The 15,060-nt window shown below is 47.4% G+C and overlaps 1 protein-coding gene across 1 annotated transcript in view; it reads right to left on the reverse strand.

The window, feature by feature from the left end:
• The window catches only part of CC2D2A (coiled-coil and C2 domain containing 2A), a 90,814-nt gene that overhangs the window by 34,939 nt on the left and 40,815 nt on the right, over positions 1 to 15,060 (reverse strand). The window contains exons 15-20 of the mRNA XM_037045596.1: positions 14,524 to 14,680; positions 13,476 to 13,714; positions 11,521 to 11,698; positions 5,130 to 5,286; positions 2,577 to 2,724; positions 8 to 146 (exon numbers count right to left, since the gene is read on the reverse strand). Coding sequence (XP_036901491.1) covers positions 8 to 146; positions 2,577 to 2,724; positions 5,130 to 5,286; positions 11,521 to 11,698; positions 13,476 to 13,714; positions 14,524 to 14,680 — 1,018 coding nt within the window. The remainder of the gene's footprint in view (positions 1 to 7; positions 147 to 2,576; positions 2,725 to 5,129; positions 5,287 to 11,520; positions 11,699 to 13,475; positions 13,715 to 14,523; positions 14,681 to 15,060) is intronic.

The raw sequence follows: 15,060 nt of genomic DNA on the forward strand, positions 1-15,060 counted from the left end.
ACGTTACCGAGATCAGCTGCATCAAGGGGGCGTTGCTGGGATCATTTGGATCGAGCTTGGATTCTGCTGCCCACTTGGCCAACTTTTTCATGTCTGTCAGTCCCGAGGCGCCAATGGATGAGATGGCATCTGCTCTTTTCAAAGCACTGGAAAAAAAATTCATTCCGGGAGATGGATGCGACCACAGAGCAATTTGCATCAGGACCACAGAATCCCAGAGACAACTTGTTCAATGAAGCTATTATTCTCCACAGCAGAACATCTGATAATGAGGATGGACTTTTTTTTACTTGAAGATTACTATTCAATATGTTATAAGGACAGCGAATAAGTAAGAATGTTGGCAGAGAATATTTGCAAACCACACACCCGATAAGGAGTTAGTATCTAAACTATATAAGCAACTTACACAACTTGATAGCAAAAAAAAAAAAAAAAAAGAAAAAAGAAAAGAAAGAAAACAAAACCCAAAAAACTAAAAAATGGTCCAAGGAACTTAGTACACATTTTTGAGAGAAGATATTCACACAGTTGACAGGTACATGAAAAAATGCACAACAGAACTCATTATCAGGGAAATGCAAATCAAAACCACAAAGAGATATCACCTCACACCTGTTAGGATGCTTATTGTTGAAAAGAGAACAGATGATGAGTGAGTGTTGGCAAGAATGTGGAGAAAAAAGTCTTCATGCTCTTTTGGTGGGACTATAAACTGGTACAGCCACTGGAGGAAACAGTGTGGAGGTTCTTTAACAAACGGAAAGAAGAATTTCCGTGTGATCTGGCAATCCCACTTCCAGGTATGTACACACAGGAAATGGAATTACTATCCCAAAGAGCTGTCTGCACTGCCATTGGCGTTGCAGTGTTATTTACAACGGCCAAAGTTTGGAAACAATCTAAGTGTCCATTGGCAGATGACTGGATAAAGAAAATGTGGTGTATACACACAAAGGAACACTATTCTGTCACAGAAATGAAACCCTGCCATTTGTGACAGCATGGATGAAACTTGAGGGCATTACGCTAAGTGAAATAAGTCAGGCAGAGAAAGATAAATACTGTAGAATATTAAAAAAAAACACAAATGTATAGAAACAGAGAACAAAATGGTGGTTGCCAGACATAGGGGATGGGGTGAAGGTGGTCAAAAATTACAAATTTCCAGTTGTAGGTAAGTCCTGGGGATGTGATCAGTGATAGTCACTATAGCTAACAATGCCCTATTGAATATTTGCAAGTTGCTCAGAGAGCAAATCTTATGAGTTCTCATCACAAGGAAAAATATTTGTAACCGTGGGTGGTGGTGGCTGTTAACTAGAGTTGCTGTGGTGATCATTTGACAGTATTTACATATGTCAGATCATGATGTTATACACCTTAAGGTCACACAACGTCATCTGTTGATTATATCTCAATAAAACAAAGAGACTAAAAGAAGGGGAAGGACTGGAGACGTGACTGTTCCCACAACTGTCCAGGCCATGCAAGTGACCCCGAGTCCCAGGACCCAGGCCCGGGGTCACAGTGAAAAGGAGCCTTGGAACCTGGTGCAGGGTGCCCCGAGGGCTCACATTCAAGCCACTGGAGAACCACTTGTAACTGAGGCAAAAAAAAAGTGAGAGAGAGAAAAAATAAACACCAAAGTAGCATAAGCACAGACTTTGGGACGTGGGGTTGTCCCCACAGTTGACAGTGCTGCATTTCCCGTTAACTCCGCGGACTGGAGCTTTAAGCCTCAAGACTTTGCCTGGAGTGAAACTCAGCGAAATGCGTGCCAAATGCTCCTCCTGGAGGCAGGAGCAAACCTCCACTGGACGTGGTGGCCAGTCTCCCGACTGAGAATGTCCTTGTTTTTTATCATGTGAACACAGGTTGGTATTGGGATGGAAGGGGGCCTAGGAGGGAAAAAACAAGCCTGTTCTAATTTTCTGCACGTTGCAAATGACAATCTGTAACTGGGAAAGTGTCTTCTCAATGATCAGAATACGCCCTTTTATTTTATACATGAGGCAGCAGAGGCCTAGGATGGTAAAATGATGCATTTGAGACAAATCTATTGAAGGATGACAGAGACAAGTCTCCAACTCAGGACACATAGCTCCCACTGTTCAGGCTGCTTGGACAGGCATTGCCCACAAGGAGGGGGGCCTGCGTAGGGGTCTCTGTCTTCTGTTGTGAGTAGAAACCTAAGACTCCAGCAATCATACAAGGGGACTGAGCAGAGGGGCTTTCATAGAACCAGAAGGTTCGACACTAATTATCAGTAGCAATGGACCTTTACAGTGATGGGCTGCCTACGCCCCCATCTGTAAACAGGGAGAGCACTTCTCAGAATTGTTGTCAAGATTAAATAAGAGAAAGCGCTTTTTGCTGTTTCTGCCCCTGTAAACACCAAATATTTGACAGGCCATTAATATCTTAATTTTTACCTTAAGAATACCCCTCCCCCCGAACATACTGGCACAGGACAATCAAAGGGATGCATGTGATTTGCAAGCCACCCCCACCCAGTGAATATCATTAACGCTATGGATGACATTGCTCGTCAGTTTCTTCCATCCACGCGTTACCTCCTGAATCCAATGTTCTGCTGTGACAGCGGAGGAATTAAAGGTATCCCATTTTCTCCAATGGCCCATGCCACGCTGTTGGACACTTTCCCCGAGGTCATCAGAATCAGCTGGTTACTCCCATCCGCTTCAAAGGAGACAGGCACGCCTGGGGAAACAGCACGTCAAACAGGGTGTTGCTTAGAAAGAGGGAGCGAGCCCCGTCCTGGTAAGAGAGTAGACAGCACACAGTGGGACGGGTGGATGGGGGGGGGCGGGCCGGGGAGCACATCATTCGACATCACTGAGTTCTGCGGGCGATGGCGCTCAGAACTGCTGGTCGGCTCTGTCTGTGGCAACACCATGGCCGTCAGGGTGGAGGACGCGCCTGGAGTAGGACCATCGTGTGTGTATTGTGGCTTTGACACTTTACAGCCGTGTGACCACAAAGGCCTCAGCCTCAGTTTCTTAATGTATAAAATAAGGATGATAACAGCATCTCCTGCGAAGGAAGAGACTGTTGTGGACACCTTTATGCATTCACTCAGGAGACACTCCTGCGTCGTGCCAGGCGCTACTCCAGGCACTGACGGTGGCAGTCAAGAAGCCCAACGGGAAAGCATCCCTGATATCATGGAGTTTATATTTCAGTAGGAAACACGGGCAGTAAACAGGGTTAGTACGTTAAATGCAATACGGGGCAGGTTACAGAGTGGTAGGTATAAAAGAGAAACATAAATTAGGGAAAGATACAGAAAATATGTGTTTTGGGGTGTGGGAAGGAGTTGGACTTTCAGAGGGAGTGGCCAGGGGAGAATCGGGAGAGAGGACTTTATTTTTTTTTGAAGATTTTCTTTATTTCTTAGAGAGAGGAGAATGGAGGGACAAAGAGAGGGAGAGAAACATCGATGTGAGAAAGAAACATTGATAGGTTCCCTCTCATATGCATCCCTACTTTGTGCTCCCTACCAGGACTGGACCTGCAACCCAGTCATGTGCCCTGACCAGATATTGAACTGGTGACCCTTAGCTTTGTGAGACAATGCCCAGGCCACCGAGCCACACCAGTCAAGGCAGGACTTTTGAATAAAGGCCTGAAGAAAGTGAGCAAGTGAGACGGTGAAATCTTGGGAAAAAGCAGTGCTTGGTGGAAGGAACAGTGTAAGGGCCCTGAGGTGGATATGTTTCTGGAGGAAAGAATAGTGGGTTGAGTGAGGCCCTGCTGGCCAAGCACTCAGTGCCTGGCAAACAGTGACCACTCAGTAAATGTTTGCTATAGGTGGGCTATGTGGCACCAGTGAAGCCTCAATGATTTGGCCCCCACGGAATGAAAATGCATGATAAAAACTCTTTCAGCAGCATGTTTGATTAACTAAAGGAAGCAAAGGTTTTCAAGCACTACATGTAGCAACTCCACACTCTGCATTTCCAGTTGATATCATTAACACAAAACCACACCACTATCACACTGTAATAGCATCTTGTGTTCTTCAAAGATTTTTCCTACTTATCCCATCCTGATCTTCAAAATAACCCGACAGGGCTCTAAAGGAGGTAGTGTTAGATCTATTTTATGAATGAGGAAGGTGGTAGTCAAAGAGGTTACGTGACTACTAGGGGCACAGAGCTGGTCAGTACCAGAGCTGGGACGAAAGCCTAGGTCTTCAGACGTTCAGCCTAGTGACTGAGTTTGGGCCTGGAAGGATCCTTGCAGATCACCAGGTATGACCTCACCATAAAAAAACTCCAGACCCATGAGGAGACAATGCCACCGTGTGGACAAAGGTGACAGAATCAGACCAATGAGCAGGTAGGTATTAGAACGATCACATACAGAATGTTTCAAAAAAACCTTTAATAGGGTTTAAAAATAGAGTAACGAATGATTTAAAAAAATGACTGAGTCTGAGAAAAGGACAAAAAACTATCACAGCTGACCAGACTGATTGGAAAAGAACTAAACAGAATATCTAGAGGTGACTGAAATGAGAGCCACAGTGATGAGCGGCATTGCGTAGGCCCAAACAAAGAGTGAGTTCATGACTTGGGAGAGAGATGCAGAGAGATCACAGAGCGCAGCAGTGGAACAAAAAGATACCAGGTGCAAGAAACAGGGTGGGAGGGGTGAGATGATCCGTCACTCACCTAACCAGAACTGTGGAGGAAGATACGAGGGAATATTAATGAACGGTCTCCCTGTTACAATTATTCCAGTTATTTAAGACTTTTCGCCTTTAAGATAATACCATGATGTACACTTTTTATGCATAAAACTTCGTCCTCATTTCAGATCATTTTCTGAGGAAAGATTCTTTAGAAGTAGAATTAAGGTATCAAAGGCATTCTAGGTGTCCTCAATTCACGCTGCCAAACTACTTTATACTTGCAAAATTATATGACTTTACTGGCCATCAGTAGTGCATAAAAACTAACTTTGCCAAATTATGGTTTCTATTTGAATTTCTGACAGCGATTTTAGAATTATCTGGTTGACTAAGAAGTGGAAAAAAAGGCACGTTCCAATCTGACAGTGAAACTGTGAGCCATCGAGGATAATCGGGTGCCCGTACGTACCACTTCCGACCCCCTCGTGGTCCAGGGTCACGTGCTGGTTACTGCTAAACTCCACTTCTTCGGTGGGAGCCCTCCCACTGACCACGGTGCTTTCAGGAATAGGCAGGAACACTTCTGCGAGCAAGGTGGTCCCGCTGTGTCCAACTGTCTCATAGACCTGAAGTTGAGGAAGAGAAGCAGTCACATAAAAACAGCAAAAGAGCACCTAGTGAATGGGAGGATATTCGCAAATGTTACAGCCTATAAGGTGTTGAAATCCAAAATGTGTAAGAAACTCACACAACTTAACACCACAGAAACAAACAACCCACTTAAAAAATGGGCAGAGGACCTGGACTGACATTCCCAGGTCCCTGGGTCAGTCCCCCACTGTAGTCTAATGGCTGTGTCAGGGACCACATCAAACATCCAGTTCATCTTCCTGTTTCCCACTGTGCTTCGCACAGAAAACACATTTTGGGCTGGATGTACAAAGTGGGGGTGGTTGCTGCCTGGCGAGGCGAATGAGAGAACAGGTGTCTGGGCGCTGGCTCTGCCACTTTGTGGCTATGTGACCTCAGCAAGTCACTTCAGTTCTCCACGTCGCAGTGTACGGGGGACAATAGTGCAGCTACGGGGACTGAAAGACTCAGTGAGTTCCTATACAAAAAGTGGTGCCTGGCATATTGTAACCATCCAGCAACTATTACCTGACACCGAATGTTATTCAATGCCAACACCACTCAATGCATAGTGAGGCCCAAGCGTAGTTTCCAGGACTTTCCCTCAGTAATTAGTTCTCAGAGGGCAGAGCTTCGTCAAATTTTGGACTTTGCTCTTCTTCACCATTATATCCAGTCGCCGTGGTGAAAGGAGCCTGAAATTTAGAGTCTGACAGCACAGGGTTGGAATTCTTCTCTGCCATTCACGTTAAGTTACTTGGTATCTCAGCAGCTCAGTTTTCCTGACTTTAAAATAAAAAGTACCTGTGGTTTTCGGCCGGATAACGGGAGATAGCACATGTAAAGAATGTGGTTCTGCCCTGGCTGGTGTAGCTCAGTGGTTTGGGCACAGGCTGTGAACCAAAGGGTCGTGGTTCGATTCCCAATCAGGGCACATGCCTGGGTTGTGGGCCGGTTCCCGAGTGGGGCCCATGTGAGAGGCAACCACACATTGATGTTTCTCTCCCTCTTTCTCCTTCCCTTCCCCTCTCTCTAAAAATAAGAACAATAAAAATAAAATATTAAAAAAAGAATGTGGTTCTGAAGTAGACATTTGGGAAATGTTATTCCTAAAGATTTTCCCTGTTTTCACAGCACCTGTCCACTCCAAGCCCTCACCTCTCCCATTTAGATGACCGCACCTGTCCCCACCTTGCCCCAGACGATCCATTTCCCGACAGCAGCCACAGCCCCACACCTGCTCTCGACCACCCGCGTCCTCTGCTCTGAACACTCTGGGGCTCCTGATGTCTAATCCCCTTGGCTCTGAGGGACAGCTCTCCACAGTCTGACTCATCCAATTAAGTGCATAGATAAGGTGTACGTGGAAAAAAGTACGTGTCCTGGCTTTATGTCCACAAAGGACCAATAGCAATCACAAAAGGGAGCTAGCCTGAGCCAACCAGGATGCTGCTCTGAACAGGGCTGGGTTTTTTGTTCCAACAGTTCAATTCCACCCTTGAGCCAGAGGAATCGGGGGAGGCCCTGGGGAGGGAAACTCAAGGGAGAGCCAACTTGGTTAAAAAGAAACTTTCCCTGCCTGAACCCACATGCCAGGAAAACGAAGGTTCAATGGGGCTGATTCATCAGGAAGAACAATAACTCGAAGAGCTGTGAAAGCCACGTGGCTGTGTTATGCAGTGTGCGGGGGGGGGGGGGGGCTCTCTGGAAGGTCCGGGTCCAATCTCACCTTCTCCTTGGGGCCAACTTTTGAGTCTCCCGCCTGTTACTCTCTTAAGTGAAACTGTCACTGAGCCCCATCACATTCTCCTTTCCAGGCTACAATGTTGCTCTAGTCAATCCCTTCCTCCCATCTCCACTGCCAGGCAGGTCCATCCCTTCACTCCTGGATTTGCTGGACTGATCTTTGGTTTGAAGGGCGGCGCCGGCATCTTCAGCCTGGCCAGGATGCACTGAGCCTCGTGGTTTCAAACACACACGAAATCACACATCGAAGTCCCCACAGTCCCTTCCAGGGTCCTACACTCCCGAACACAGCTGAGTGTTATGTTTTTGTAGTTCTCCCTCTCTTGCCTCTTTGCTGGGTTTAAAGGTGTTGGAGAGAGGGCTTTGTGGCTGCCTTTTCTACGCATGGCTTCCAGTTCTCCCCCACACACCTGGCGCAGTGTTGGTCACTCAGTTGGCTCTTAGCAAGCAAAGAGCAAACATTCATGCCTGTTGACTTGCTAATGGATGTGCTATAGTTTTGAGAATCTCAGAACTTTTTCTGAAATAATTAGGCTCTAAAGTTAGAAATTTGATAATATTGGCATAAACAGGGGCATCTAAGGTGATTTTTCTTACCCTCTTAAAGTTGCCAATAATTCTGGAACCCTTCCTAATTAAAAACTTGCAATTATATGTAAAATTTTCTAATGGCATAGTACTATTCCTAGAGAGTTGAAATTTGACATCCCCTAAATTAATTTCACCCGTAACTGTGATGCAATCATGAGAAACTATGCCATGCACCGTCCTGCCGTGGGATCTGATCGGTTTCTACATATTCATAGATCGCTTAAGAACTTAACCAAGACTCCTTTCATTTGTAAGTTTTAAAAGGAGTTTACATAATTCGGCTCTTTGGGTGGGGCTAAACTAATTGCCTCCTGGTATATTTTTAGTATTATAAAATAAAGTTTTGCTTGTTTATGTAAAAAATTCACTTCATAATATTGTAATGAATTACTCTTTCACATACTCCAATAAATTGTTTTGACTGTAATGTCCATAAATTAATATTCAAGACAGTACACAGGACGTAGTCTAGGAGGCTTCTCTTATACTTAAATATCATATGCAATAAAATACTGGTGAATTAGTGGAAGGTGGAGGCGGCCCCTCCCTCCAGAAAATTCAGAGCTGCCCAGGACACTGCCCAGTGGTCCGGTCCACACGGGCACGGCTGGGCGGGAACCTGCCGGCAGGGGCGGCCTTCCCTGCTGCTTTTCCTCCTCTGTTCAGTGGGACTTCTTCTTTCTCACTATCTGGTTTGCAGCTCTCTCTCACCTCACGCTAGCTGTCTATCTGGTCTTCTCACGTTACTCTTGCTCTTCTCACACCAGCTTTTCCTCTGCGGGGAGCAAGAGGACGAGTTCAGGACGGATCTCAAATCAGGGAGCAAACTCCGAACCACAGATCTTTGCTCTGCTGTGGATGAAGAGTGGGAGAGACTCATACAGGGGCCCCCAGAGACCCCTCTTTAGTAAAGGCAGGTGAGAGCAAAGTGTCACCTGGAGATTGTGTTTATTTGCTTTCTCCATCAAGTTTTATTCCTCAGGCAGGCAATTTTCCATGCGCAGTACCAGTCTTACTTGAAACTGAAGGTTAAGTGCATGTATTCAGGGCCAGGGCAGGAGGGTCCATGTGGAAGCATGAAGGTGAGGGGCTTCATAGCCAGCAGAGTACAACCATCTCTCCAGGGCTTTGGGAACAGAGAGGTTCCAGGGTCCCTCACCATCCAGACACTGCCCCCAACCCCTCACTGCAGGGAATCCCTGGCCAAGAAGGGGCTCTTAATCAGGGGTTAACAGTATAGAAAACACTAGATTTTTCTCACGCCTTTTGACTCATGGCATGTCACAGTTAAAGTGGCTCAAACAATGGTGCATCTCCCAGGGAGTGGCGATGGGGTTAAAGCTAGTCAGTAGGACCCAGAGCCCCTGCAGCTTTGCGAGGAGGATGGGGGAGGAGGAGCCCCGATGGACCTGAGGGGGGGGCGGGGGCGCCGAGTTTGCCCCCTGTCATCTGCCTGAGGCGGCCCAGCTCACCTTCCCGGGGCAGAATCAGGTGGGTTCTGACTCTCACCTTCAGGTGCAATCACCCCATTTCACCTCTGCCTCCACGCAGAGTGGTAACCCCGGGGGGAACAAGTAGAAATGTACAAAGATTTTTTCACAAATGATATTTGGAAAGGGAACTTTTGATTTTCAGGAAAAGTCAGTTTCACGCAACACCCAAATTCAATCCCCTCTCTCACACCATCCTTTACTCTAACAAAATGTTCTTCCTTTCTCCCCTTATGCATATGGTTAAGTTTAGCAGCAAATGAAGTTCTACATTTCAATTCCAGAATACACAGACATTTTCTTAAAAATCAGATGGGGCCCTGGCTGGTGTAGCTCAGTGGACTGAGTGCGGGCCTATGAACCAAGGGATCGCGGTTCGATTTCCAGTCAGGGCACATGCCTGGGTTGTAGGTCAGTGCCCAGCGGGGGACCCATGAGAGGCAACCGTACACTGATATTTCTCTCCCTCTCTCCTTCCCTTCCCCTCTAAAGATAAATGAATAAAATCTTTCAAAAAATCAGATGGGGTTTTAAGGAATTATATGAGTGACTGGACTGGGCCCAGTTCTAAAACTTCAAAGGAAAGATTTTTCAATGTGTAGATATCAATGTGGTTACCTGTACGACCAAGGCATCTGGCTTGAGTCTTGATGCTCGGAGCTCTGTAAACGAGGATTCCCGCCCTACCCCTCACCAGCCCCTGGCCATGAATGCCAAGCATGGGACAAAATCTCCCCACTCTCTGGGACAGTCCCAACGCACGGTGATTGACACTGGGTGTCCAGCACTGACCCTATGACAGCCCTGTGCATCGGGAGCATGTCTAGTACGCTTCCTTCCCACGGTTGAAAAGCCTCCCTGGCTTAGTTGTCTAAACTTCTATGGGTTCTAGAAGGTTTTTCACTATCAAGGAGTCTAGGCAGGGGTTGGTATTCAAAATGCTGAACAACACCCACCTTCTTCTGATTGGCCAAGAGCTAACCAATCAGAAGAAGTTTCAGCCACACATAGGAACAGGATCCTGGAGGCATTAGCCTGATTCAGACAAGACTTGAACTGGTCCATTGTGGGAAGGTCTGCGGGCCTTGAAAGGAAGGTCTGTGTGGCCAGGATGGCATTTGGGGGGATAAGGTCAGGAGCTGTCTACCATTTGGTGCAGATGTAGTTAAATATTTTAATAAGTGTACAGCTGCGATCCTACCTCCAGACTTAATGTTAATTGCAATCAATGGGTCATGCCTGCCAGGACTGTGGTGTTGAGAAGGATTCTGAAGTTATACCCAAGACACGATCAAGCAGTCATTTCTGGCAAGGGTGGTGGGTGGGAATGAGAAGTTTCCGCATTAGTGGCAGATACAGATGAGTGATCCCGTGTGGGTGGCGGATGGCAAACAAAGACACGTGAGCTGCATATATGCAACCCTCGTAACAGCCCTGTTAGCATCATAAGAAAGAATTCTGACAGCGCTGTGAGAGAGGATTTACCGGGAAAGCCAGAGACACTGCTGTGGGTTGAACAGTGCCCTCTGAGAATGGTTCTCCACCTGGAACCTTGGAATGTGGCCTCATCTGGCAATAGTGTTATTACAGATGGATTAGTTAAGGATCAACAGGAACCCCTATTAGAATAAGGCAAACCTGAAGTCCAACAAAAGTATCTCCGTAAGACACAAAAAGAACACACTGAGATACAGAGAAGGTCATGTGAAAACTGGAGCTATTTCATCATAAGCCAAGGAACTCCAAAAGCCACAGGAAGCTGGGGGAGGCGGGAAGGATTCTGCTCAAGAGCTTCCGGAGGAAGCCTGGCCTGGCTGGCACCTGGGTTTCAGAGAGCAGGGCCTGCAGGACTGTGTGAGTAAACACCGGTCGTTTGAAGCCACCGAACTGGTGTTGCTTAGCATGGTAGCCCTGGGAAACTAAAACAGAAATAAATATATTGCTAATGGTGCAATTTAAGCTAGTGGGGAGATTTATTATTTGGGGGGAATCCTAACATCTGTAACTCCCTCCTACCCGCCTCGTAAGCACCTGTGGTGATAGCATAATGGATTTCTCTGGGACATTATGCTAGGGCCCTGGTACAGGGTGAGGCTGACCTCCTCCCCGATGAATGGGCCAAGATCCTCCGCACCCCACCTCCCTCAGCCCCCCACTCTTCGCCATGCGCACCTTTGAGCACTGCAGTGGTCACTCAGGTAACCACTGTGAGGAGGTGAATTTGGGGAGCAGGCCTCCTTCTACCAAGACCTTATGAACAGACATGTCGGGGAGCAGGCTGACCTTCTGTTGCCCTTGAGAATCTATCTGGATGCCAGCCAAGCCCACTGGAGATTTCAAACCATCTCACACCCGCGATGGCCCAAATATTCTTGGGATGGCGACTATAATCAAATCGCGTACCTGCAATGTCAGACTCTCCGGCCAGTTGACGATTTGCAAATTGAAAATCTGTCCGAAATGAACTCGGAAGTCTGCCCCAAGTGGCCGAACTTCGGTTCTGGACACCTCCTTGTTGTTGAAGAGCACCTTTAAGTACACCGAGCGCCTCTTGACGTCTTCCCTTCGTAAGACCTCCACCCTGCAGAGTGAGACATTCTCCTTAAAAATGGGACTCAGGCCCTGGCTGGTGTAGCTCAGTGGACTGAGCGCGGGTCTGCGAACCAGACGATTGCGGTTCGATTCCCAGTCAGGGCACATGCCTGGGTTGCAGGCCAGTTCCCGGCAGGAGCCAGTTCCCAGCAGGGGATGCACGAGAAGCAACCATACATTGATGTTTCTCTTCCTCTCTCCTTCCCTTCCCCTCTAAAAATAAATAAATAAATATTTTTTTAAAAAAGGACTCAGCATGAAGGATGGGCAAATCAACCCCAAATTTCCCCGTTATGAAACATGTGGTGTGCGGCTGTCTGAGATACAAGGGTGTTGGTAAGAGACTCAGTTGTTTTTCCTGTTTCTCCTCTCTTTCCTTTTTACTGTATCTGCACGAGATAACAGGTGTTAGCTGCACCTCCTGTGGTCATTTCACCACATATGTAAATGAAACCGTTATGCTGTGAGCCTTACCCTTATACAGTGTTGTATGCCAATTGTTTCTCAATGAAACTGGGAAAAAACGTGCTGTGTCATCATACAGTTTAAATGTTCATTACAAAATTATGTAGCCTACTATTTATGGCTTCAGAATAGCTACTTTGGTGTTGGGGAATAGTTCATGTATGTTTGTTTGAATGCTATGAAGTTGAGACAATACAGGAAAATACATGAGAAGATACAATGTAAAAACAAACTGTTAATATAATAACAGAAGTTTGAAACTAAGGAGGTTGTAGGAAACCAGATAATGACATCCTAATTAACCACTGCCTCTTAATTATTTCTGAAGATGACTGACTTGACTGAATTCTCACTTCCTATGGTGAGTATTGACAATTCCTTCTGGTCCTGATAGGTCTGTGTCTACTGGAGAATTTAGCTCGGACCCGGTGGTATAGACGATTTTAGTAGATTCCCTTTCTTAGGTTACGATACGCTCTAACATGCATCAGAACCACCAGGAATCCTGTGAAAACACAGTTCTCTGGGTGCTGACCCGGAGTTCCTGCTTTAACCGGTCTCAGTGGGACCCCAAAATGTGCGTTTATAGCAAGTTCTCCAGTGATGTTGATGCTGCTGGTTCCAGGGCAACACTTGGAGGACCAAGTGTTGCTCCAAGATGTAGCAAAGAAATATATAGGAAATTCAACATTTTTGAATTAAATGGAACTTTTAAGAGAGGATGAATATATATCTGTGTGTTTAGGAGTTTATTGCATGCATAGATTCATACACATAAAGTGGAGCTTTGGGGTGTTTCTGTGTTTGGCGTCACATACTAACGACTAGAAAACTAGAAACAGTGTCTGTTGGCTCTGGAGGGTGGGCTTCAGACGGCTGGGCAGTTCCTCTGGGAAGCTCTAGAAGCTGAAATCAGGGGCTGAGGGGAGACCTGGGTGTCTGTGCCGGGGAGGGTGGGGATGTACTAACAGTGGACACACACTCAGGTTCCGGATAAAGGCTCCCCATCAAAACCATGTGCACAGGAACTGCGAAGCGCGCCCCCTACAGTCACCTTTACTAAGGGGCTCCTGGGAAGCCAGCAGGGATGCATTCATTCATTAGGAAGGTGGACCACATGGAATCACCAAAATACGGACAAATATCAGCAGTTTCATGTGGCTCAACCAAATATACATTTGCAGAGAGTAAATGAAGCTCCTCATTGTATGGTGTCGGGCAGGACATGCGCACTCTACACAGCGTGTGGGGGTGTGTGCACATGTGCACGTGTAAGCCTGGGTGTCACACGTCAACCTCACCTGGGACACTGGTCGCTGGGCGTCACGCTCCCTGCCAGGCTCAGCTCTGGGACCAGCGTGGGCTCCCCAGGCCTCCTCCTGCCCCGGGCTGCTCTCTCCCGCACCTGCTGCTCCAACGCCGCTGGACTGGCCGGCTCCGGAGGGATGGGCTTCACCGGACACTCGCCAGGAAATGGCTCCTCCACTTCCTCATCAGGATGTTCTTCCGCAGCATGTTTCTTTTTCTTTTTCTTGGCCCTCTGTTGGGTAGGAGGCAACCTTATGTCAAACAGAAATGTTGTCACTTCATTTAAGAGCAGTCTTCAGAATCAGACCTGGATGCAAACCCAGCTCCACCCCAGCCAGCTGCGCGCACTCGGACAGCTTACTGAGCCACCCGACCTCTCCGGGCCTCCGTTTTCTCAGCTACAAAATGAGGGAACTTCATTCGTAACTCCTAGGAAACTCCTCTCAGGGCCGATGAAATGGGGTAATGCCCGCAAAGCACTTTTCACAGTGCTTGGCCCTTAAAAACACAAGCTCTTCATTTGATCATGAATGTAGGTTCTCGAGCCCAGGACACATCTTAAGAAAAACAGAGGAAGGCTGTGAGCACACCTGGCACTGCCTGTCACCCTCATCTGTTCCTCGTTGGACCCTGGACGCAGTGTTGCAGGCCAAGTGTACAAAGTGATGCAGGTTCTGAGGGAGGCCAGGAAGCGTGAGTGCCCTACATGCAATGGGATAATGCACGTAGAATGCTCGAGCAATTCCAGGTTTCTTCACTCAGACAGCCACAGGGTGATACCACAGAGCTATCTACGGAAAAAAACTGGCTCTCGTTTCAGCTTGCTCCGCGGCTTTTTACAGAATTACATGCCTTAGCCAGTCTACCCACTCATTCTTTTGTCTCTTAGCAAGGGGGCGGGGAGGAAGACAGAGCAGAGCCGGCAGGGGACCCCGTCTGCTTGCCCCGTTTCCCTCCTTCTGTCGCACTGGGTGCCCTCCAGGCCCCCCCCGCCCCCCACCCAGGTCAGCCCAGTTCAGGGCTGCACCACTGTGTGCAAACCTGGGCTTTCTTCCAGGCTTTCCACTGCTGATAGGCAGTCCTGTACTCCTCCATCTTCTGCTCGTGCTCCTCTGAGAGCTCTTCCAACAATTCACTTATTTCAGCTTGAATTTCTGCTTCATAGGCTTCTTCGTCAGCTTTCTGGTCCACTTTTTCCCTTTAAAATGATTTATAGTACCTCGGTTACTTCTTGAAGTTAAGTAATAGAGTCATAGCAACAGCAAATGCCTGTCCTGGGCTTGCTTTGTGGCAGGTCCCTTCCTGAAAGCTCTGCACGTGTTAGCTCACAACCCACGATGCAGAGACTTACCTGCATTTTATACATGAGGAGACTGAGGCTCAGAGACGCTAAGTAACTTGCCTGAGAACTCCACCACTAAGCGACAATGGCACGCTGAGTTAAACGACCCAAGTGGCGTACTGACACAGTGCCCGTAAATTCTCCACCTACAGTGGCAGGAATTTCACTGTGGTGTTTGACTCTTCAGGTCTCCAAGGACCCACTGCACCATGTTGCTACCGAGTCCCTAAAACCAC

The sequence above is a fragment of the Sturnira hondurensis genome, unplaced genomic scaffold (assembly GCF_014824575.4).
Source record: "Sturnira hondurensis isolate 20B ecotype Veracruz unplaced genomic scaffold, ASM1482457v3 Scaffold0000780, whole genome shotgun sequence".
Lineage (NCBI taxonomy): Eukaryota > Metazoa > Chordata > Mammalia > Chiroptera > Phyllostomidae > Sturnira > Sturnira hondurensis.